We start from the raw sequence: 23,477 nt of genomic DNA on the forward strand, positions 1-23,477 counted from the left end.
ACATAAATAGTTGATTAACATATATTTTGTATTTTGCAAAAAGTGCAAGGTTTTCTCACCTGCTGGTGTAGCTGCAGTGATGACTTCATGAATTTTCTTTTCTTTTTTTACAATGGCCCTTATGCTGGATTCATCTACCTTGAAATGGCAGGCAACCACAACTGCAGACCTCAATCTACAGTATACATTAAGCAAGTCAACTTTTTCTTATAATATCATGACTTTTCTCTGTTTGTTGTGAGCATTTCCAACATCACTAGTGGCACTTCATATGGGTCCCATGGTATTGTTCAAGATTTACAATATAGCACTGAATGTGATGAAAAATATGCGAGAACTACAAGAGATCACTTTTTACTGAGATGTGCATTTTACTGGAGGGACGAACCGTTCACGTGGAGATGATCAGCCCCACATGGCAATGGCATTTTAGGTGGATACTCACAACATTTAAGCTGACTGCAATAGCACCAAGACGTGGCTATGAAATTATAGCAGTAGTATGGCATGCAGTACAGTTAATTTTATGCAGTCATGAGTTAATACTGCATCTTTACGTTTGTAATCCCTCTGCTGTGAATGGTGCCACATACAGTCTGCATAAGTTTTGATAAATTTTAACTTTTTATGATAAATTTCTGTATATTTTGTGGTAGTAAATGATAAAATAGACTAGTATCTACATATATTTTATGCATTCATTACATACCTAATTTTTTCCATATTTCTAGGACACATGGTTCATCTGTGAGTTTATTCAAATTGTCAAAAATCTCCAGAAAATTTCCCAATACATTTATTGAAAAAAAATCCATGTATAGATGGACCCACACAGTTCAAATTTGTGTTGTTCAAGGGTCAACTATATTTGCTCTTGTTATTTTAAGACAGTTATCACATGCTTTGCAGTCTCTACATTTTGGCCACTATGTACCAAAATTGAGGTTTAGCCCAATGTTGATTAAAAAGCCGTGTTGTATGATTTTGTTGTACTGATTTATTTTGCTTACTGTTTGGGTTTCTTTTAATTAGTTATGTGGCTGCTAAGCAATTGTTTTTGAAGCACTCATGACATAATATGAATTTAAGTAAATCTTTTGGGAAGCTTTTTTTTTTAACAGGAACCATTCACCGTCATCAATGGCAAATGGCGATTGCAGTGAAGCAACACCAAGTGCTGGCTTCATGCTCAGGAGAGAATGCTGCACCTCCTCCTGCTGTTTTCTGGTTCAGAGAAACTTCTCCAGTAATGAACTATAGAAATGATCCCTGAAAGTAGTCTTGGGAAGCTTCTTTTAAAAAGAGTAGAATTGAATTCAGTTTCTTTAGGAATCTAATTTATTGGTGTTTGTGATTTTTCCAGGTACCTGCGATCATTAGTTCAGAACTTGTTATTAATTCAGCGCTTCAAGAAATCCATTATTGAGTATTCACCCAGACAAGAACTGCTTAACTTCTGGTTAGATATAATATTTGAGGCAACAAACGAAGTTACTAGTGGACTCAGATTTCCAGTAAGATATGCTAAGTCTGTTTCTTTAAGATTAAAAAAAAGAAACTAGTGATTGGTGCTAGCTAATTATTGAATACTCTGAAAGGAAGAAAACCATAATTTAAAATGTTAGGATGACCATCAATCTTATGCAGAATTAGCAAGCAATAGATCAGCTCGCTGAAAAAAGTTGGCCATATCCTCTGAAATACTGGTTCTCAATTGAGAGTGATCATGTCCCGCAAGGGACATTTGGCAATGTCTGGAGATATTTTTGGTTGTTACAACTGGGGAAGAAGGTGGTGCTACTGGCAGCTAGTAGGTAGAGACCAAGGACACTGCTGAACATCCCACAATGCACAGGACAGCCCCCTACAGTAATTATCCAGCTCAAAATGTCAGTAGTACCAAGGTAGAGAAACCTTCCTCCACGAGAATGTATGCTAAGAGCAAAAATGTAGAATTCAAAGTAGTTTCCTGTTAAGCTTTGGTTTGCCTCCAATGCCACTAATTAATATTTAAAACCTTATTGAAAAAGCAAAATTGCTTTTTAGCTTTTCATTGAGTTTTTGTTTCAATTTTATGACTATCTTAGAAGGAGTCATAAGTAAGATATGTTAAGTGTCTTGGAAATTGAACTTCAGATAATTGTGTTCCATATTTATGGCTTGAGATTTTGTGAACATGCCGCCGTTTTCAAGAATTTCATTAAATGTCTAATAAAAGATTGAGTTACTTGAAATGATTATAATTTTGTTGCTAGGTAGTGTGTATTAAAATCTTCTTTAATTATGAAATATTTCAAACCTACTGAAAGGTACAAAAAAGTAATGTAACAGACACTCGTGTAAACCCTACACAGGTTTAGCAATCTTAAACATGTTGTTTTATTTGCTTTGGAGATTTATTCTCTCTCTCTTTTCTCTCTCCCCTCCCTCCTCTCTCTCCCCTCTTTCCTTTTTTTCTCCCCTCCCCTCTCTTAACAAAATGACACCTTACAGATGGGCCATCACCTCCCTTTACATCGTCTTGTGTGTTTACAGGCTTGGAGCCAGTGGACTATCCAGCCTACGTCTTCATTTCTCTCAGAAGCCGTCACCTCTCTCTCTCTCTTCTGTCACCTCAGGCAGGCCTTTCTTGACCACCTGTGTAAAGAAACGCTCCTCATCCCCATCACTCTTGCCTCTGTTCTGCCTACTGTGTGACATTAGATGGCATATCCCTGTCTGTCATTCCGTCCATAGCCCTCACATGGGCAGGGTCTTCTGTGCACTGCTGTACCTCCCACTCCTAGAACGGTGCTTGGTGTGTAGTTGGTCCGCAATGAGTATCTTTTGAGTACAGATCTTCCCACTTTCTCACTGGGCAGGGGCCACTGTGTTTTATCCTCCTTTGTGTTACAGGAATCTGTTCTTATTTTAGGTTCTGGTGATAGAGCCAACCAAAGTCTACCAGCCTTCTTATGTTTCTATAAACAATGGAGCCGAAGAGAGAATGGTTTGTTTATGGCATGTATCCCCCACGGAAATGGTAAGGAAAAAAAATCACAAGCAGCTCTCTTTCTTCTGTGTTATTTAATCAAAGATTCAGTTTTCAAATAGAAGAGCTTATATTATAGTATTTGTAAGAACGGGTACCCAACCTTCTGAATTATGAGACCATATGAAAGAGTGTAATCACAGATGACAGAAAGGAGGTAGGTCTTTCCATTTCATGTGTGTGTGTACGTGTGTATGTGTGTGCATGGGGCGGGGGGCGGGGAGCGTGTGTGTATAAACATAGAACAAATATAGGTTTGTCTCTTAAATTAAACCACAAGGAAGTATATAGGGGATATACAGGGAAAGTCCCTCCATAGTCCCAAAACCTGGTCCCTGTTCCCATCCTCATCCCCAGTGATTTGGTGGATATCCATTTATCCTTTTTCTAAATTCATTTATATACACACATATATTACAAGTATTATATATAGAGATGCATTTGACATTAAAGTGTGACCGTACAGCTTATATTTATTATTTCGCAACTTTTTTTAACTCATTCATACATCATGGACAATTTTTCACATGGACAGTTTTTCATCTGATCTTTTTAAATTTCACATTCCCTATATTCCTATATCATATGGTGTATTTCCTGATGTGGATGAACCCTACTTTATAGCACCACTTTCCTACAGATGTACATTGAGGTCTCCCATTTTATACACCAGTGCACATCCTGGTGGCGAATAGATTCTCAGAAATGGACCTTCTGGACTCTAGGGTACATATGTTTAAAACTTGATAGTTACCATCAAATCTGTCCCATTCCAATTTATACTCACACCAACAATCCAGGGGAGGAGCGATTTTAATTGCTTATTAAAGAGATGACAGAAATGCTGGCTGGGCCTGATGTTTTGTGGCAATGGCGACATTTTCATCTCTATCAAAAAAGTACTTCATCAGCTTTTTTTGTTCATATATTTTGCAGTAATGAAGAAACAGACCCTTTGACAAATGCATTAGATAGGTCTGTTTGCTTTCTGTGTGTTTTCATGCAGTTTGGGGAGCGTTCTGCCATTAACTTAGCAAAAAAGGCTTCTTTTTCTTCCTGGAAACAAGAATGTGAACGGTTATGTTTTAATCAGGTAAAAATAAGCAATATCTTCAAAAGTAAAATGCAACATTGTAGAATAAGCAGAGGCTCAAATTCATATTAGAAACACCTCATCAAAAATAGTCACAATATCTCAAGCGTAGGCCAGTAACCTTGTCCAATATTTAACGTTAGAGTAATCTTCTTATCATTGAAAAGCACAGGCTGATGTGATGTGCTTGTGTTTTTTCCTGCACTGTGTACATCAAATATTTGAGTGCAAAAGAGAAATCTTCAAGCATACGTGGTATTCATACAGATATAGCTCATTTGAAGAATGCACTCATCTTCTGTTTAATTCGCCTCTTTGTTTTGAACCTGTTATTGAAGTATAACACACACACTGAAAAGTGTATAAAACATAAAGGTACACTTTGATGAATTTTTACAAAGTGAGTACAAGTTAGTAGCCAGAGCATGTCAAGAAGCAGAACATCAGAAGTCTTCCCATACCCCCCCACCCCTCCCCGCTAGCTTTGCTCATGTTCACTTTGTGCCACCCTCCATGAAGCACCCAGCTCTCAGTACTGAAATTCTTATACCAGAGATCAACCTGGTTTATTTTCTCTGCATCATTGACACCACTGTAATATAAGAGAATTTTCAAAATTATGATCTGTAATCTCACTATTTTATTGCTGTAGGTACAAAATACCTCATATTTTGACAAGTAGTTGCAGAAAAAAACTGTTATTAAAGTGACTGTTTGTACTTTGAAAGCAAAGTGGTTTTGATCTCATGGAATTCTACAAACTTTGCCCACCTCATTTGAATCTTATGATGGTTGCTGACCCTTAATGGAAATGTCCATTGGTACATATAATATCTCACTAGTTGCAAATGTTTTACTTTGTATATAGTTTATAATCAGGCATGGAAAAGAACTATATTAGCAGCAAATGCTAGTTTTCCTTGATTGATGAAATGTTTTGCACAAGTGCTTGTAGTTGTCAGAGGAAACATCTGAGAGAAATATAAATTGCCTTTTTCTTTGAGAGGAATCCTTTGCTTTTGCCTTCATTTACAATTTTGAAATTCTGCAAATTTTGAAAGCAAGCAGATTTGCCTAAAGAGAGATGACATTTTCCTACACAGTGTTGTATTTTTTTCTGGTGGGCTATGGATGGTGGGAAGAGAACACACACATGCATATATACACTTACATGTGACATCACTGCAAAATGCAATTAAGTTCCGGATTTATTAGCCAAGGATTCCGAAACTTATTGGAAGTAAGGAGGCAGTGGCATGCTGGCAACTGTTGAACAACCAGCTTTACAGGGTTGCAGGCTAACTTGTAGTGTGTGCCGATTTCCCTGATGTAAATATTCCCGCATGGCCAGTTTCAAGCAACCTATATCACGTCACTGAATGTGAGATTAGGAAGAAATGAGCAAAATTGGCCTTCCCGAGCCTAAGCACACAAATGCAAAGAGGCTGCACAGAGCAGGAGGCTGCTGAGTCGCTGCTAATGTTCTGTCTCTTGATTTGGATGCTCCCTACAGGGGGTAGGTGTTCATTGTGTGAAATTTTGAGCTGATCACTGTTGATCTGTGCCCTTTTCTGAATGAATGTTGTACTCCAATATAAAAGTTCAGTAATACTTTTAGGAAGCAGTTATCCTGGCCCTCTTGACAGTCCCTAACCATTACTGGATCCTGTGGCTGTCCAGATAAAACTCAGATTCTTTACCAAGTGTTCACACCCCTCTCTGTACAGTTCTGCCCCCTCCTTCTTTGTCCCCAACTCTCAGTGCCAGGCGGACTGTCCTCTAACCAGCCCCAGGGACCCCTGTCTGTGCTTTTGCTCCCATCCTTCTTCCTCCCTGCAATTCCTTCTTCCAATTATCCAAGTCTTAGCTTTTGCAAAGGCATCTTTAACCATCCTTTCATTCCTTCCACTGAATGTCTGTAGGTGACCTGATTGCCTGTATCATGTATAAAACTACGTCCTGTGGCTTGTTATTTATCAGTGTTTGAAATGTCTCTCCAAATATAGAAGGCCATGTATGACTTGGGTATGTTTGTCTGTAGAAGCTCTTACAACAATCCCCCCCCCACACACCAAATGCCTGTTTGTTATGACATAAAGAGAAAGAGAGGATGTCCCTGTTGTTTACTTCTTAACTTAGTAAATCTTTCTCCCAAATCAGGAAGTTCCCTAGAGCTACCCTGGAGTAAACCTACCATTTGGGAATACTTTGAAAACTCATGTGGCTGAGCTTTCTGTATATATTTAGCTTCTTAAAGGTGGGTTATGGGTCAGACAAGGTTCTCTTGAATCTGTCCTGGTTCACATTTCTGCACCAGAATCCAAAGGCAGATTTCTGTTCACCACTATCCTAAGTGACTTGGGACACGCTTCTCCTTTGAAATACTCCCAGCCTTTCTGTGCAGTTGAGTCTGGTTTGATGACTTTCATATTTTCATATTTTTTTTTATCTTTCATAGCCTGTGATGGCTTTCCATCTCATGCAGAGTTGATGGCAGCCCATGAGGCCTTGTGTGATCAGCTCTCCAGCCTCCTCTCTTCTCACTTCACTCCAGCCACTCACCTCCTTTTTGGCCCCCAACCATGCCAGGCACATTCCCACCTCAGGGCATTTGCACTTGCTATTCTTCTCTCTACCTGGGACTCTTCTCCAGATATCTGTGTGGCTCACTCTTTCACCCCCTTTAGCTTTCTGTTCAAAAGCCATCAGGGAGGCCTTCCCCAAGCATCCAGTTTAACAACATGACCTCCTACCCCACCTCAGTGCCTTTCCCTGTTTTATTTATCTTCATGGCACTTTTCACCCTCCACCATGCTATTATTTTGCTATTTAATTTCTTGTCCATCTCCCCTCACTGGAATGTAAGCCCCATGAGGGCAGGGACTTTCTGGTTCTCTGCAATATCTTCAGTGTTGGTATTTTGCCTGGGACATTGTAGGTGCTTAATCAACATGTATGGGTGGATCTTCTCCCACTGGGAACCATCTTCCCAGTCTGTTCCTGTTGGCGTCACTCCAGGATGGCAGGAAACTAGTCGCCCAACTGCTCATAGCAGTTCTTCTGAGCAGTATGTTCAGTCACTTGGTTCTCATGCTTCTGTTCCCTGGGTGGTTGAATTGGTCATTTATGACATTCCTCAGGCTAACCAAATGGATTTTCCTACTTGAAATTATTCTCTACAGTTGGGCCTATGGGTTTGGTGTTATAGCCTATGGGTTTTCTGAAACCAGCATTTCAGACATTCCTTTGGAGGCTTGGCTTTGTGCAAAGTTTAGGGGCAGGGAATGGTGGTGGAGGGGACAGAGTTGGTTTAAAAAAGAAAAGTGCATCTTGGTACTGATTGAAATCCCAGTTAGCTTTTTCTATTAGTCACGGTTGGCTAGCTGCTAAAACAAACAGCAGCCCAAATCTCAGCATCTTAACATGATAAAAGTTTATCTGTGCCCCATGTCAAATCCAGGAACACCAGAAACATTTTCAAATATATTATAAAAATTCATTTGTATCTCTAATCTAGTTTAGAGCAGACAATATAAATTTGAAAGCTAAATTTGAGATAGAAATAATAAGTACACAGTGACTTTATGTCCATTCCTACTTTCTCTACTTTCTCTTTCTCCGTTCCATCTTGCAGTGGATAGGGAAAGAAAAAATAGAGGGTTGCTTGGCCTGGAGGTGGTGTATATCACTCCTGCTCACATATCATTGGTCAGAATTCCATCACATGGCCCTGTAGCTGCAAGGGAGGCTGGGAAATATAGTTTAGCTCTGTGTCCAGTGAGGGGAAAAAAATGATGAATGCTGAAAGATGTCTGCCACAGTCTTCTCCAGCATTTTTGCAAGTTGCTCAACTTAGGTGGGCTGTTCCATGCTCATTTTAGAGTTTGCCTACTATGTTGACAGAAGATGAAAAGCCATTCATTGTGTACTTATTGTGTGCCTATTATTTGTATCTCAAATTTAGAGTATTTCAAATTTATATTGTTTGCTCAAAAGTGGAGTAGAGATACAAATGAATTTTTATAATACATTAGAAAATGTTTCTGATGTTCCAAGTTATGCAAGGTACATTGCTCTAATCCCTAAACCACAACTGAAGTAAAATGGCAGAAATGAGTGACCATAGAATGAAACCAAAAATGATCCTTTGCTTAGAAAAAAATCAAGCTATTGATTTCTGTCTTTGATACTTGCAGAAACAAATCCACGAATGGAATTTTACAGCCTCTTCCATAAAAGGAATAAGGTAAGAATGTAGGAGAAAATGTAGTTATCATTTTAATACAGATGATGATTATGTTTTATTCAATGTTTCCACTTATTCATAATACATGAGATTCTTATTTTTAACAAAATCCAAAATGGACTGTTTTTTGTTTGTTGCCCTGCCCAGCTAGTTCCTAATGTGCTGCTAGTAAGAGCTTCTTAGCTTGTTATCACGGGTAGCTTTTCTCATATCCAGCAGGCAAAACTCTTTAAAGTTATATCTGTAGAAAGAGAAAAGGTATCTTCTTTGAGCCAAAGATGTTCAAGTGCTCAGTGACCTCAAGAGCTGAAGCCAGGAGTTATTTGGTAATGACACTTGGGTTAGTGTCTCCTGGGCAGAGCAATGAGCCCAGGGGTGCTGTTAGGGAAGGTGTGAGGTGGTGTATCCTGAGGGGAGGTGTGGTGCTTGCATTTTGGATCAGGAGTGGTGACTACTTGGACCTGAGCTTTGTGGCCTTCCACAAGTAGGGCTGATACACCTCAGCTGCACTCACCACCCCACCAGCATGCTCCAGGGTGACAGAGGCTCTGAAGTAGATGTGAATTCTGATCTCTCTTTGCTGTGTGACGTTGGGAAAGTCAGTCAGCCTCTCTAGGTCTGTTGCTTCTCTGTTTTCATCACGTAAAGGACTTGGACTAGAACTCTCTTCTCTCTGATTCTGAGACTGCCTCAGCCACTGATCGAATCCCCAAGTTACCTCCAGACACAGTATGATCCTGTCCTGGACACATCAGTGTTTAAATTAGAATACTGTTTACATCATTTTATAGGAAAGGAAGTAATTTAAGTAGTGCATTTGGATAATAACTGCCCAGAAAATACAAAGTAATTTGAAAGTGCTGAATTTTCTCAAAAATGTATTAGTTAACTAAGTTGTATGAGAACATGTAGTCAAGAACCTTATGTTTAGACCTCCCCGTACAGCTAGCTGCCATTTCAACTATCAGTGGGTATTTGCAAAGGGCCTGGGGTGAATCAGACCTCGAGACTGATGTGACATGAACAGTATACTTTGAGCATTCCCAAGGGCATCCAACTAACTGTTGTAATTCCTTTACAGATTGGTTTTCAGAACTTGCTCACATATAACCTAGTTTCAATTCTTTTTGAATCCCCCTGCACTATTGGTGTCTCAACTCAGTGTTTGTCATGTAACATATAATATGAAGAATGATTTAAGAAGGTTTGGATCTCGGGAAGAGATGACTTAGAAGGGACAACATAAAGTGGCTTCAATTGTTTGAAGGGCTAATTGTAGAAGAGAATCTAGCCTTATTCTCCATAGTGCCACCTGGCAGAATGAGGGACATTGCATAGCAGAGGCTTTGGCCCACTATGAGTGAAAAACTTTCTAACAGTGAAGTCTATCAGCAGTTGGAGTGTGATGATTTTCTGTCACTGGCTATGTCCAGACAAGCTGAATGTTGCTTGTTGAAGGACCTGTAGAGGTCAGGTGCAGACACTGGGTAGAGATGGAGCAGATAACATTCAAAGGCCTTTCTTGAGCTATGATGCCATGTTTATTTCTGTTTCCCTTGTATGGCCACAAATACTGTGTCCTGATATTTTCTAAGTCTAGAAATTCCTTTGATACTATAATGGATTATTTCACAAATAGCTTGCCTGTCTTTCTCGTAAGATTAGAAACTCCTTGAGGGCAGAGACCATATTTTATTCCCTTTTCTGTTGCCCTATGCTTGGCTTAGCACTGAATTATATTAAGAATAAGTTTTTGATACATATTAAAGTCAGTTGACGAGTACAAACTCGAACATAAACAAGATAAATGTCCCTGGTATTTAATTTCATAGAGAAATAAAAGGCAAATTTGGGGGTTATTGTTGAAATGTTACAGCAAGTGTTACAGTGGGTGGTCCCGAGGACAAACCGAGCAGCACATGGAGAGTCGGAGAAACAAGGTTTATTTGCTGGCGGGCTCAGAGGGGTCTCGCCACCAAATTCTGAGCCCCGTCTACCTAATTTTTCCGATTTTTATTAAGTTGGGGTGACCCAAGGGGAGGAGGTCTCAGGTGACTAATGCCCACCAGGTAATAAGTTTAGTGCCTGCACCAGGCCAATAGGATTAGTGTTATGCTGATGTGCCAAATGTTAGGTTAGTGATATGTTAATGTACCAGGTGTTAGGTTAGTAATATGCTAATGTGGGTCCTCTGTGAGGGGTGGGGGTCTCAGGCGGCTGCTGTGCCAAGTAGGGGGTTTTCCTTATCAGAAACATTAACGAATCTTTCAGAAATTTGTAAAAAAGAAGAAAATATGTTACTAGAGTTTCTCAAAAACTTAAAATTGGTACCATAACTTGTGTATAAGTATTCTTTTGTTTTGAAACTTTACAGCATATCCAAGTTTGATGAACGGTGTTGTTTTCTTTATGTCCATGATAATTCTGATGACTTTCAAATCTACTTTTCCACTGAAGACCGGTGTAGTAGGTGAGTTATAGCTGTCCCAGGTATTTTCAATCTAATTATGGCAAATCATTTTTAAGGGGCCTTTGTTGTGAAAGATATTTACTTGCTATTCTGTCTTTTTTGAAATTTTAACTTATATAAAATTATTCTTACAGCCTTTTTGAGATATAATTCACATACCATGCAATTCAACCATTTAAAGTATATAACTCAGTGCTTTTTAGTATATTCAGAGTTTTGCAACCATCACCACAATGTGACTTTAGAATATTTTCATCACTCCCCAAAGAAACCCAGTATCCATTAGTAGTCACTCCCCATTTTCCCTCAACCTCACCACCCTTCACTCCCAGCCCTAGGTGACCACTAATCTACTTTCTAACTTTATGGATTTGCCAATTCTGGACATTTTATATAAATGGAATCATACAATATGTGGTCTTCTATGACTGGCTCCTTCCACATGGCATAATGTTATACATGTGTAGCATGTATCAGTACTTCATTTCTTTCTGTGGCTGAATGTTTTGTTGTATGGGTATGCCACATCTTATCTGTTCATCAGTTGATAGGCATTTGGGTTGTTTCCACTTTTTGGCTATTATGAATTTTGCTTCTATGAAAATTTGCATGCAAGTCTTTGTGAGGACATATGTTTTCATTTCTCTTGGAGTCAAATTGCTGGGTCTTATGATAACTCTGTTTAAGCTTTTGAGGACCTGTTAGACTGTTTTCTCATTTTACATTCCCATTAGCCAGATATGAAGGTTCCAATTTCTCCATGTCCTTGCTGACACTTGTTACTAGTATTATCTGTCCTTTGATTATTGCAATCCCAGTGGGTATGAGGTGGAATCTCGTGATATTGATTGCATTTCCCTGGTGACTGATGATACTGAGCATCTTTTCATGTGCTTATTGGCCATTTATATATCTTCTTTAGAGGAATGTCTATTTAAATTATTTGCCCAATTAAAAAAATTAAACTTTTCATCTTGGGAAATATTCCGAGCTATAGGAAAGTTTCAAAAACCAGAACGAAGAATTTCCATCTATGTTTCGTGCAGAATTTCCCAGTGTTAACCTTTTAGCACATTTGTTTTACATTCTCTCTATATGCGATAGTTTTTTTCTGAAGCGTTTAAGAGTAAGTTGTAGACGTAATGCTCCACTGCCTCTAAATACTTGAGTGTATTACCTAAAAAAAGGACATTCACTTATGTAATTACAGTTATCTAATGAGGAAATTAAGATTGGTATGGTACTATAATCTAGAAACCTTACTCAAATTTCACTTAGTGTTCCACTAATGTCCTTTCTAACAAAACAAAAGATTTTTCCTCTGGTCCACGATCCAGTCCAGGATCACATGTTGCATTGAGTCGTCATGTCTATAAAGAGTTCACCATCATCAGTCTTTGTCTTTGTTTACTTAATACTTTGAGAGAGTATAGGCAGTTTATTTTGTGTAGTCCTTCAGTTTGGGTTTGTTTACCATTTCCTCACGATTACACTAGTGTTATGTATTTTGGGTAGGAATACCACAGTACTGAGGTTGTGTCCTTCTCAGGGCCTCTTATCAGGGGACATACAATATCTTTATGTCATTACTGGTGATGTTGACTTGAATCACCTGGTGAAAGTGATGTTTGCCAGGTTTCTCCAAACTTTGCCCATTTTAAAAAATTTTTTAATTTATTTTCTTTTTTAAATTTCAGAATATTACAGGGGTACAAACATTTTGGTTACATATATTGATTTTGCAAACTTTGCCCATTTTTAATTGGGTTATTTTTCTATTTATTATTGAGTTTTAAGAGTTCTATATACATTCTCCATACAAGTCCCTTATCAGATGTGATTTGCAAATACTTTGTCCCATTCTGTGGGTTGTCTTTTCACTCTGTTGATGGTATCACTTGCGATACAAAAGTTTTTAATTTTGATGAAGTTCAATTTGTCTATTTTTTCTTTTGTCATTTGTGCATTTCTGCTTTTGGTTCATAGCTAAGAAAGCTTTGCCTAACCAAGGTGTTCTATGGTTTTTAGGTTTTCTGCTAAGAGTTTTATAGTATTAGCTCTTATATTTAGGTCTCTGATCCTTTTTGAATTCATATTTGTAACTGGTGTGAGGTAGGGAGTACAACTTCATATCTTATGCGTGTGGATATGTGGTTGTCCCAGCACCATTTACTGAAAAGACTATCCTTTCCCCATTGAATGGTCTTAGTACTCTTTTAGAAAATCAGTTCACCATAAATATAAGAGTCTATTTCTGGCCTCTCAATTCTATTCCATTGTTCTATATGTCTATTCTTATGCAGATGTACCACACTTTCTTGATTACTGTAGCTTTGTAGTAAGTTGCAAAATTGGGAAATGTGAGTCCCCCAAATTTGTTCTTGTTTTTCAAGATTGTTTTGGTTATTGTGGATGCTTGTATTTTCATGTGTATTTTAGGATCAGCTTGTCAATTTCTGCAAAAAGGCAGCTAGATTTTGACAGGCTATCTAGATCAGTTTGGGGCACACTGTCATGTTAACCATATTATCTTCCAATCCATGAACACAGGATACCTTTCTATTTAATATTTACTTAGATTTTCTTTCAACAGTGTTTTGTGGTTTCAGTGTACAAGTCTTATACTTCTTTTGTTAAATATATACATAAGTATTCTTTTGATATTATTGTAAATGAAATTGTTTAATTTTATTTTTGGATTGTTCACTGCAACCCAAAATATCTAAAAATACACTTTATTTTTATATATTTTGTAATTTGCAAACTTGCTACACTCCTTTATTAGTTATAATAGTTTTTATTGAATTCCTTAGGGTTTTCTTATACAAGATTATGTCATCTGCAGATATAGTTTGAGTTTTTCCTTTCCAACCTAGATGCCTTTATTTCTTTTCCTTGCCTAATTGTCCTGGCTAGAATCTCCAATACAATATGAAATAGAATTGGTAAGAGTAGATATCCTTATTTTGTTCCTGATCTTAAGGGGAAGATAGCCAGTCTTGCATTATTAAGTATGATCCTAGCAGCAGGTTTTTCATAGATAGCCGTTATCAGATTGAGGAAGTTCCCTTTATTCCTAGTTTGAGTACGCATATTATGTAATTTGAGGAAATTTTAATTCAGTGTGTCTCAGACAAGCATTATCACAATATATTTAAAGATTAGACTAAAAAACTCTTGGGTCACAACCTTTAATTTATAGTAAGAAATATACTGCCAAATATTAGGCAGAATATTTTTTACTATATAGTTTACCTTTCTGATCCTCATTCAATACTTAGTGCCTTATTTTTTGTAGAGGCGGGGTCTCACTGGGTTGCCCAGGCTGGTCTTGAACTCCTGGCCTCAAATGATCCTCCCAACTCAGCCTCCCAAAGTGCTGGGATTATAGGAGTGAGCCACCACACCCAGCACTTAAGTAATACAGCTTGATAAATTTTTACATATATCTATATCCTTGCACCTTCCCCCCCAGTTCGGCACCCCAGAAAGTGCTTTGTGCCCCTTCCCAGTCATTAAACCCCCTCCAGTAATAACTATTTTATTTTTTTTATCACCAATGGTTAATTTTACCTGTTCTTGACCTACGAATATAATCATTTAGTTTGTACTCTTTTGTTTCTCACTTCTTTCCCTTAAAATAATATCTGTGAGATTCAGCTATGGTGTGTGTATCCGTTCATCCTTTTTATTTCTGTGTAGTGTTCTATTGTGTGAATATACAACAATTTATGTGATCTCCTATTGATGAACATTTGTATTGTTTCCAGTTTGGGGCTATTAATGAGTAAAACTGCTATGAACATTCGTATACATGTCTTTTGGTGAACATATACATTGATTTCTGTTGAGTATATACCTAGGAGTGGATTACTGGGTTATAGGTTAGGTTCAGCTTTGGTTGATACTGCCACAGTGTTCATATCAATTTACACTCCCACTAGCAATGTATGAGAGTTCCAGTTGCTCCGTATTCTTAACAACAATTGATACCATCTTTTAAATTTTAGTTCTGGTGAGTGCATACCATGTGTCTCCTAAAAAGCCTGTCTATAGAGTTTCTCGGCTTTCAAAGATTAGAAGAAGAAAAGGTGGGTTGGTGGGTTAGAGAAAAGAGCATTTTAATGTTTTGTGGAAAGTATCCTGAAGTGTACAAAATTGCTCCTTGACATCTTAAGAGAGAATTCCGAATAAAAATTTTCTAATGAGTCAAGGTCACTTGTATGCAAATAAACAACTACACAAGTCTAGGAAGTGGCTGATGTGGCCCAGAAACATTTGTGAGAAAGATTTATGGGTAATAGTTGTAATGCTTAATCTGTGTCAACCGAATTATGTGGCCACCTTATGCATTTCCTCCTTAGCCCTCCACTTATACGATACCTTACATCTGTCTCACTAAGAACTAGACTGTGTACAACTTGAGAGATGATGATCCCCCCATCCTTAGCATCAGTTAGATCGCCCCTGGAACACTGGTCTCAGGGCCAGACTTGAAGAGTAATGCAGGGACACATTGGAAGAATTACCTGTTAGTAGAGTGGAAAACAATGAGGGAACAAAAAGGAAAGACTTAAAGGGACATGATAAAATTATGTTCATTTCTAATGGGCTGTTATGTAGAAAAGGGGTTAATTCTAAGCAACCTGTGGATAGAACCCACATAAAAAAAGAAGTCTTTGGTTCAGTAAAAGGGAAACATTTCTCATTAGGCTCTCCAAAGAGTGAGCTGTCTTTGGGAGGTAATGTGTTCTTCGTTGCGGGAGGTGCTCAAGCATCAGTTGACCACCCAGTTGGTGGAGATACTATATAGAAGGGATTTCAAGTATCATGTGAGTATTTGCACTAGATTAGATAACCACCAAAGTACCGTGTCAAATCAAGGAGTGGATTGATCGTTTCTTGAGTTGTAAAAGTTCGGTTTACAGTTAAGCACAGTTTAATGTAATAAGGCTAAGTTAAAGGTAAGGCACAAGAATGATCCTAATTGACGGCATCTTTGTGACATTTGCTGTTCTAGGTTTTGCTCTTTGGTCAAAGAGATGATCAATGCAGTGGGCAGTACAGTGGAGCTGGAGGGAGAGACCGATGGAGACACCTTAGAGGTGAGTCACGGAAGGCATAGAACATGGAAAAAGTTATTGATTATGTCTTTGATGCTGAAAGAAAATGTCTCCTTTTTTGTGTAAAAATCCTTATTGAGTATATTTAGAAATTCTCATGAACCAGCCAGCCATTGCTATCCATGGCTATCAGAGGTTAGGTTTAATGTATCTCCATGGAAAAATCTCATTACTTTTGGATCCTTTCAGCCAGAATGTTTAAGAAAAATTTGGCCATGAACGAGACAAAAATTGCCTTTTGTGCACAACCTATGAAAATGTTTTTTCTAAGCTAATTAGTAATGTTTATGAGCTTGCAAGAGAAATAGTTGGCCAACTGGAAGCAAGGGTTTTTCATTTATGCCTAAAACGACTTTAGTTTTATCTATGTGCATATAGTGTATTAAATATAACAACTTCAAAATCATTTTTTAAAAAGGATTATCATAAGCTCGTTTGGATGGTGCAGTTATATTCCATGGTTACTACACCATTGTACATATGTTTAAATCTCACTCGATTATTCAGATTTGCCACCAATTCAGGTTCTCCCAGTCTTTACAATCTAATGAGATTTTACCATACATTCAAGTTAGACTGAAAGGAATTCCTTGGAGTTTCTTTCAGAAAATATCAAAGAGGCCAGGCACAGTGGCTCACACCTGTAATCCCAGCACTTTGAGAGGCTGAGGCAGGAGGATCACTTGAGCCCAGGAGTTTGAGGTTGCAATGAGCTATGATTGTGCCACTGCACTCTGGCCTGGGTGACAGAGTGAGACCCTGTCTCAAAAAAAAAACAAATAGATTCATTCTAATTCTTGAGTTAGGTACTAGAATTCTTAGCTTAAGATCAAAGTTTATTGTAGAAATGAACTAAGTGATGCACTTTGAGGGGAATAGATGTGGGGGGACAGAGGAAGCTGTGAGATAAAAGTTTCATGGAGCAGGCTGATTTCTAGTTAAATCAGACAGGATGGCGACCTTTTAGTAGTCTTACCTGTCATGAGCATCCCTTGAACTAGATGCAAAGGGACACATGCAGGCACACACACACTGTTCTGTGTATAAGCTACACTTCTGTAAGTACACGCAGCAGAGCATGCAGAACAACAGGAATAATCCATTGCTGCTTCTCAGCTTGAAATATGTGTTGCTCAATGTGCATCATGTTTGTTTCAATCATGGAGAAGCATCAACTTGAATGCTCCTGTGTGCAGCAGCTTTTGATGATAAGATTGGGGGAACAAAATAGCAATGCAAATTATAAATCAGATTTTTGCAGTGTGTGTTTACTTGTTAGATCTATATGATTGGAGAGGGGGGAACCCCAGCATATATACTTTGTATTAAGACCATTTCAATTTTATTGACCTTCACTTCTTTTCTGGGCTATTGAAAGAAACTTGTTTCCTGACAAGTTGATAAGGGATCATGCAGGAAGACACCTATTTGGAGTATTTAACATGCTTAGAAGCAGTTTTAAACTGCAGCATTAAAATGGGGAGAAAAATTCCAAAAGGTAAGCCAGTTAAGATACATGTGAGCCATATTTTATATTTTTTTGGATTCTATTTCATAAAGTCATGTTATGAATATATGAACAACTGAGAATTCTACCCCTTTAAAGTCGTTATTTAATGAAAAATATGTAACCTAAGAACTGTGTTTTGCCTGGCACTCCAATAATATTATTTATAATTTTTTTAAAAAATTGCTAGGTATCTTTCAGAGGGCTTCTCCACTACAGGTTGTGTTTTTTGTTGTTGTTTTTGTCCTGTGGTTTTTCTTTGTTTAGTACGAGTATGACCATGATGTAAATGGTGAGAGAGTTGTCTTGGGGAAAGGCACGTATGGTGTTGTGTATGCCGGCCGAGATCTGAGCAACCAAGTACGAATAGCCATCAAAGAAATCCCGGAGAGAGATAGCAGGCAAGTCTGAGTGGGCCTTCCACATTCTTCAGTTGCCGTCTCCACACCCCAGATCGCTTGCCCACTGGCGATAGCGTGGAGGAGGATTTTAAGGATGAAAGTTATCACAAAACTTATAATTCTCTTGTAATAAGGGTGATCTGCTTTTGTTCTCTGTGTATAAATAGATTCAGAAAATGGAACAACTGCACTTAGAGGCATGTGGATTACAGAGGGTCGTGTTTTAAAAGAAAACTGTAGTTGTATTTCCACCTATCACCTAAGTCTTAAGTTTTACATTTTTACGTAGTCGTTTCCAAGTATTCAAATATGTAACTGTGTTATTTTAAATTCACACTTGCAGGCCAGGTGATGGTGGCTCACACCTATAATCCCAGCCCTTTGGGAGGCTGAGGCAGGAGGATCACTTGAGGCAGGAGTTCAAGACTAGCCTGGGCATCAGAGCAAGACTCTGTCTCTACAAAAAAATAATTAAAAAGAAAATTAAAATAAGTTCACGCTGTAGCAAATGAAAATGGCTATGATTTGTTTGGATGTATTATTATAGAAAATTAAATGTGAGACACGGTGGCTTATGCCTGTAATTCCAGCACTATGGGAGGCCTAGGCAGGAGGGTTGCTTGAGCCCAGGAGTTTGGAAGCAGCCTGGGTAACACAGTGAGACCCTGTCTGTATGAAAAATAAGAAAAATTAGCTGGGTGTGGTAGCATACACCTATAGTCCTAGCTACTCAGAAGGCTGAGGCAGGATGATCGCTTGAGCCCAGGAGTTCAAGGCCACAGTGAGCTATGGTCATGCCACTGTACTCCAGCCTGGGTGACAGAGACCTTGTCTCAAAAAAAAGAAGAAGAAAATTAAACGGTATAAGAAAATCATGTTTTTGCAATACAGTCTCATTTTTTACAGTCCAACTTCACCCATGGCTTTTGGGCTGTTTTTCTGCCATCAGTACTGCTAATTTATTTCTTCAACATTTTTGAGTTTTATAAAATGTTCACTTCTTTTTGAATTTATATCTCACCCAAATTCTAAACAAGAGCATTGCAGTATTGACTGCAAAGCATTTCTCTAGAGAAGCTACATACACAGTAATGGCCGCAGCATGGGAAATAATTGTACCATGGACATGTCAGACCATAGCTGCGGTGTGGCTTTCAGTGCTGGGTGCTGGTGGATATGTGCAAACATCTACCTATCTGGGTGATCACTGATTTATTAGGGATGGGTTACAAATGGTTTTCAGCAGCTGTAAAGGCCCTTCATTCATTCATTCATTTGTTGATTTTTCAGTGGGATAACCTGTTGTGTGAATTATAAGGCAGGGCCTAAAATGAACTAGTTCAATTTCTTCACTTAACAACAAGAAAACCAAGGCTGAGGAAGGTTAAATGGCTTCCCCAAGGACATGTAGAAACAAAACAAGGATCCAGGTCTCTTGAGTCCCCTGTCCAGTGTCCTGTGTATTATTCTCATGACGGATAATGTGTTGCAGTTGTATATATTTGGGGGAGTTGCTGGTGTGTACTACCTCCTTCAGCTGGTAGCACTAGCTGTTCCAGCTTTTCATTGCCAGTAGCAGTTCTTAGGATTTTAGAGATAGAAGGGACTTTTAGAGACTATTTTGTCCAACTCCCTAAATTTACGATGATTGGGTACCTTCTCCATGCCAGATTCTGGTCTGGCACTGGGGACTGAAAAGTGACTAGGATACTGTCCTTATCACAGGATGCTACTGGTTTGGTGGGAATGCAGATATGTTGCCTGTGAGTCATCGTGACAAGTGCCGTAATAGCGGGGTACACAGAGTATTTTTAGAACACAGAAGAGGAATGAATTACTTTTTCTGGGTGATTTGTGCAAGTTTGAGAAAATAGATCATCTTTGAGCTGGCCTTTAAGGGACAAGTAGGAGTTTTTTTAGTGGGAAAGGAGGCCTATACTGAAGATCAGAGCTATTAAAAAACAAAGTATATTCAGAGAACAACAGATTGTCTGATATGACATGAACGTAGGATGAGGGGTAGTAGAGGGCCTTTGAAATGAGGCAAAAATTAAAAAAAGGTATAGTCTGACCTGGTTGAAGGTCCTTGTATGCCACATCAAACGATATGGTCTTTATGTGGAATTTATGTAGAGAAGTGATGTGGTGATGTGTGTTTTAAGAAGTAAAATAGTGGCCAGGGGTGGGGAGTGAACTAAGATAGTCAGAGGCTGGGGCTGGGTGGCCCATGAGGTGGCTGCTGTTGTGGTCTGGGGTGAGTCTGTAGAATAAGACTAGAGGGCAGCTGAGGACAGAACCTTCCAGAACACTACTCTTCATGGGAAGTAGAGGAAGAAGGGCTATTGAGAGAGGTAAAGAATGGTTGGTGAGGCTAGGCCTGGTGGCTCACGCCTGTAATCCTAGCACTCTGGGAGGCCAAGGTGGGAGGATCACTCGAGGTCAGGAGTTCGAGACCAGCCTGAGCAAGAGTGAGACCCCGTCTCTACTAAAAATAGAAAGAAATTATCTGGCCAACTAAAAATATATAGAAAAAATTAGCTGGGCATGATGGCGCATGCCTGCAGTCCCAGCTACTTGGGAGGCTGAGGCAGTAGGATCACTTAAACCCAGGAGTTTGAGGTTGCTGTGAGCTAGGCTGACGCCACGGCACTCTAGCCAGGGTAGAGCAAGACTCTGACTCAAAAAAAAAAAAAAATAGAATGGTTGGTGGGTTCAGGCCCTAATAGTAATGACCATAGCAGTCATCAATTGAGTACTTATCACACACCAGCCACTTCACTGGGCGCCTGAAAAAAATTGACATGCATTGTCCCCCAGCAGCCCTGCATGGCTGGTAGTATCATCCACTGTTTAACAGATGGGAAGTTGAGTGGTCTCATGGAAGCCAAGGGAGAGAAAGTTTCCAGAAAGAAGGTATGGCTAACAGTGGGGCAGGTACTGGTGAGACATAATGCAGGTCTGGAGCCCCTGGGATTTGTCAGGTGATGGTGGGTTTGTTTTTCCCAATAGGTATGCTCAGCCTCTGCATGAGGAGATAGCCCTGCACAAGTACCTCAAGCACCGCAATATCGTTCAGTATCTGGGCTCGGTTTCAGAGAACGGCTACATTAAGATATTTATGGAGCAGGTGCCTGGAGGTGAGTAGTTGCTGCCTTCTGATCTCACATTCTGAAAATCACTAATGGAAATATAACATGGGCATCATTAGTTGTCCTGCCATTTAAAAACAACAGACCTCTAAGCTGGGCCTGTAGGGTGCCTATCGTCCTAGCTACTTGGGCGGCTGAGGCACGAGGATCGCATGAGCCCAGGAGTTTGAGGCGCCTGTGAATAACCACTGTACTCCAGCCTGGATGGCATAGTGAGATCCTGTCTCTAAAAAAACAAAGACCTTTTAGGTGTTGGAAAACATTTGTTTCTCAGAAACTTTCCAAATGTCCTATAAATCTCTTTCTGGTTTGTTTGTTAAGTTTATTCAACCAACAAATACTCATTGACTACTGAGTGCCAGCCATTGGGCTGGGCATTGGAGACACAGAGGAGAATTCTCAGGCCTTGAGGCCTTCAGAGTCTAGGAGCTTAAAGATGGTGTGGAGAAGAGGGGACCTAGGTTTTAAAAGTGACATTGCAAAATAACATATTGGTAACGAAATCAAACACCAGTGTTCTATCCACAAAATCCCCAAACGCAGGCCACAGAGTGCAGGAGATGAGTTCCTTGGGTCCGGAAGCACACCATCTAGTTTGAATCAGTCCCTCCATCTACAAGCTGTGAGACCTCGGGCAGATTATTTTACTTCTTTCTCCATGCCCTCAGTTTTCTGGTCGACTAAATGAATTTTAAAATTGGGGTAATAACTACTATAATATTTGGAGTAATGATCATTAGAATAATAACCCAATCTCAGTGGGTTGCTGGGAGTATAAATGAGATAATGCATGTGCAGCTCTTAGAACAGTGCCTGGCAGAGAGGAAGAGCTCAGTAAGTGCTCATTAAAATAATAAAATTAATACAATTTTTTAATAAAATAATTATTACTGGAATACAAGTGTAAAAACTTCACTTAGAAGTCTGTATTCTTTAGCATGTTGTCTTGGATCTTGGAAAAAAAGGAAATCTATATTCATTCATTCGACAGTTATTAGAGCCTACCATTACACTAAGAGTCTATATATATAAAGAGCCAGGAAGTGGGATAGATTTTGAGGTTTTCATTGAGTATAAAGTACTATTTCTTCTTCCCTCTAGTTGCTCATAATCTAGCAGAAAATGTCTGTTGCTGTTCACATTAGTTGATATTCAGTTTAAGGGTAACAACAGCATTAGGAGATAACTGTGTTCATGCCCTTTTACAGATGGGGAAACTGAGGTATAGCCAGGTCCCATAGTTCTGTGTAAGTGGAAAGCTGCAACCAACTGATGCCTATTCTTGCCAACAGGCAGGACCGCCTGCAGCTCGCATGATGACCTCTGAGACGCATGGTCAGAGCATCCCAAGCGGAGGTTTTCTTTCAGCCCAAACGTCCAATGTTTAATAGCGTGATTGGGGAAGGGGTTGTTAATCAAGAGGGTCCTGCCCCTGTGACCTGGTATTGGGCCTTCTCACTTTGAGGACAGAGAGGCCCAACCTCCTCCAGTCCTATTCCCTGCTAAAGGGGCTCTCACTCTGGACCTGTCCACATCTGATTACAGGGCAAGGTATAAAATGTGGCTTTGACCCAAGGAGAATGGCTGAGACAGTTGTGCAACAAACAAGTGTCATGGGACCTGAGTTATCTCCAACTCTGGGTCACGCCCCCCAAGTTTAGAAAGCATTGTTTTACTGTTCTTCTGACTTTGTGCAGCTGAACAGAGCTAAATCTAAAGTTGGCCCCACTGAATTTCAAGGATCACAGGGGTTTCTGTTCACCCTCCACCTCTGGTCAGGCTAATGTGCTGATGCGCTTCCTGTCTGTTCTCTGGCTGTGGCCATAGAGAAGAAGGAAACACATTTCATTAAGCCCAAATACGATGGTGTTGGTGTTATTTCCCTGAACTCTTATGATTGAATATTTTTCATCCTGATGAGTTGTTTGCTATGTGTGTGTCCAGGAAGCCTTTCTGCTCTTTTGCGATCCAAATGGGGGCCGATGAAGGAGCCCACGATCAAGTTTTACACCAGACAGATCCTGGAAGGCCTTAAGTATCTCCACGAAAACCAGATAGTGCACAGAGACATAAAGGTACTTGCTATTCTAAGCCGACGAGGTTTCATTTTGCTCATATCAGGTCACGAGAGCTGTTGGTAGTGTCTACTGAGTGACTGGCTCACAGAGGGATACAGTTTAGCATGGTGGTCCCCAAAGTGCAAAGTCTAGTCTTCCTAGAGATTTGTGACAGTTTCTCAAGGTCCAAATCTGTTTCACATTAGTTTGTTTAAAGTTGTCTTTACTTGATGTTGTTCTTTTTCTAAAGGGTGATAATGTGCTGGTGAACACCTACAGTGGAGTGGTGAAAATCTCGGATTTTGGAACCTCTAAACGTCTTGCGGGAGTGAATCCATGCACAGAGACTTTTGCAGGTAAGCAGGCCGGAGCTCGGCATGGGACAGCCATCCTGGATTGG

The 23,477-nt window shown here is 39.4% G+C and overlaps 1 protein-coding gene and 1 pseudogene across 1 annotated transcript in view; one reads left to right on the forward strand and one right to left on the reverse strand.

The window, feature by feature from the left end:
• The window catches only part of MAP3K15 (mitogen-activated protein kinase kinase kinase 15), a 122,847-nt gene that overhangs the window by 76,411 nt on the left and 22,959 nt on the right, over nt 1-23,477 (forward strand). The window contains exons 10-18 of the mRNA XM_069464088.1: nt 1,364-1,514; nt 2,915-3,022; nt 8,321-8,370; nt 10,745-10,840; nt 15,861-15,945; nt 17,738-17,871; nt 20,881-21,008; nt 22,965-23,095; nt 23,328-23,433. Coding sequence (XP_069320189.1) covers nt 1,364-1,514; nt 2,915-3,022; nt 8,321-8,370; nt 10,745-10,840; nt 15,861-15,945; nt 17,738-17,871; nt 20,881-21,008; nt 22,965-23,095; nt 23,328-23,433 — 989 coding nt within the window. The remainder of the gene's footprint in view (nt 1-1,363; nt 1,515-2,914; nt 3,023-8,320; nt 8,371-10,744; nt 10,841-15,860; nt 15,946-17,737; nt 17,872-20,880; nt 21,009-22,964; nt 23,096-23,327; nt 23,434-23,477) is intronic.
• On the reverse strand, nt 1,098-1,283 carry LOC138379196 (small nucleolar RNA U3; annotated as a pseudogene).

Source organism: Eulemur rufifrons, chromosome 30, assembly GCF_041146395.1.
Source record: "Eulemur rufifrons isolate Redbay chromosome 30, OSU_ERuf_1, whole genome shotgun sequence".
NCBI lineage: Eukaryota > Metazoa > Chordata > Mammalia > Primates > Lemuridae > Eulemur > Eulemur rufifrons.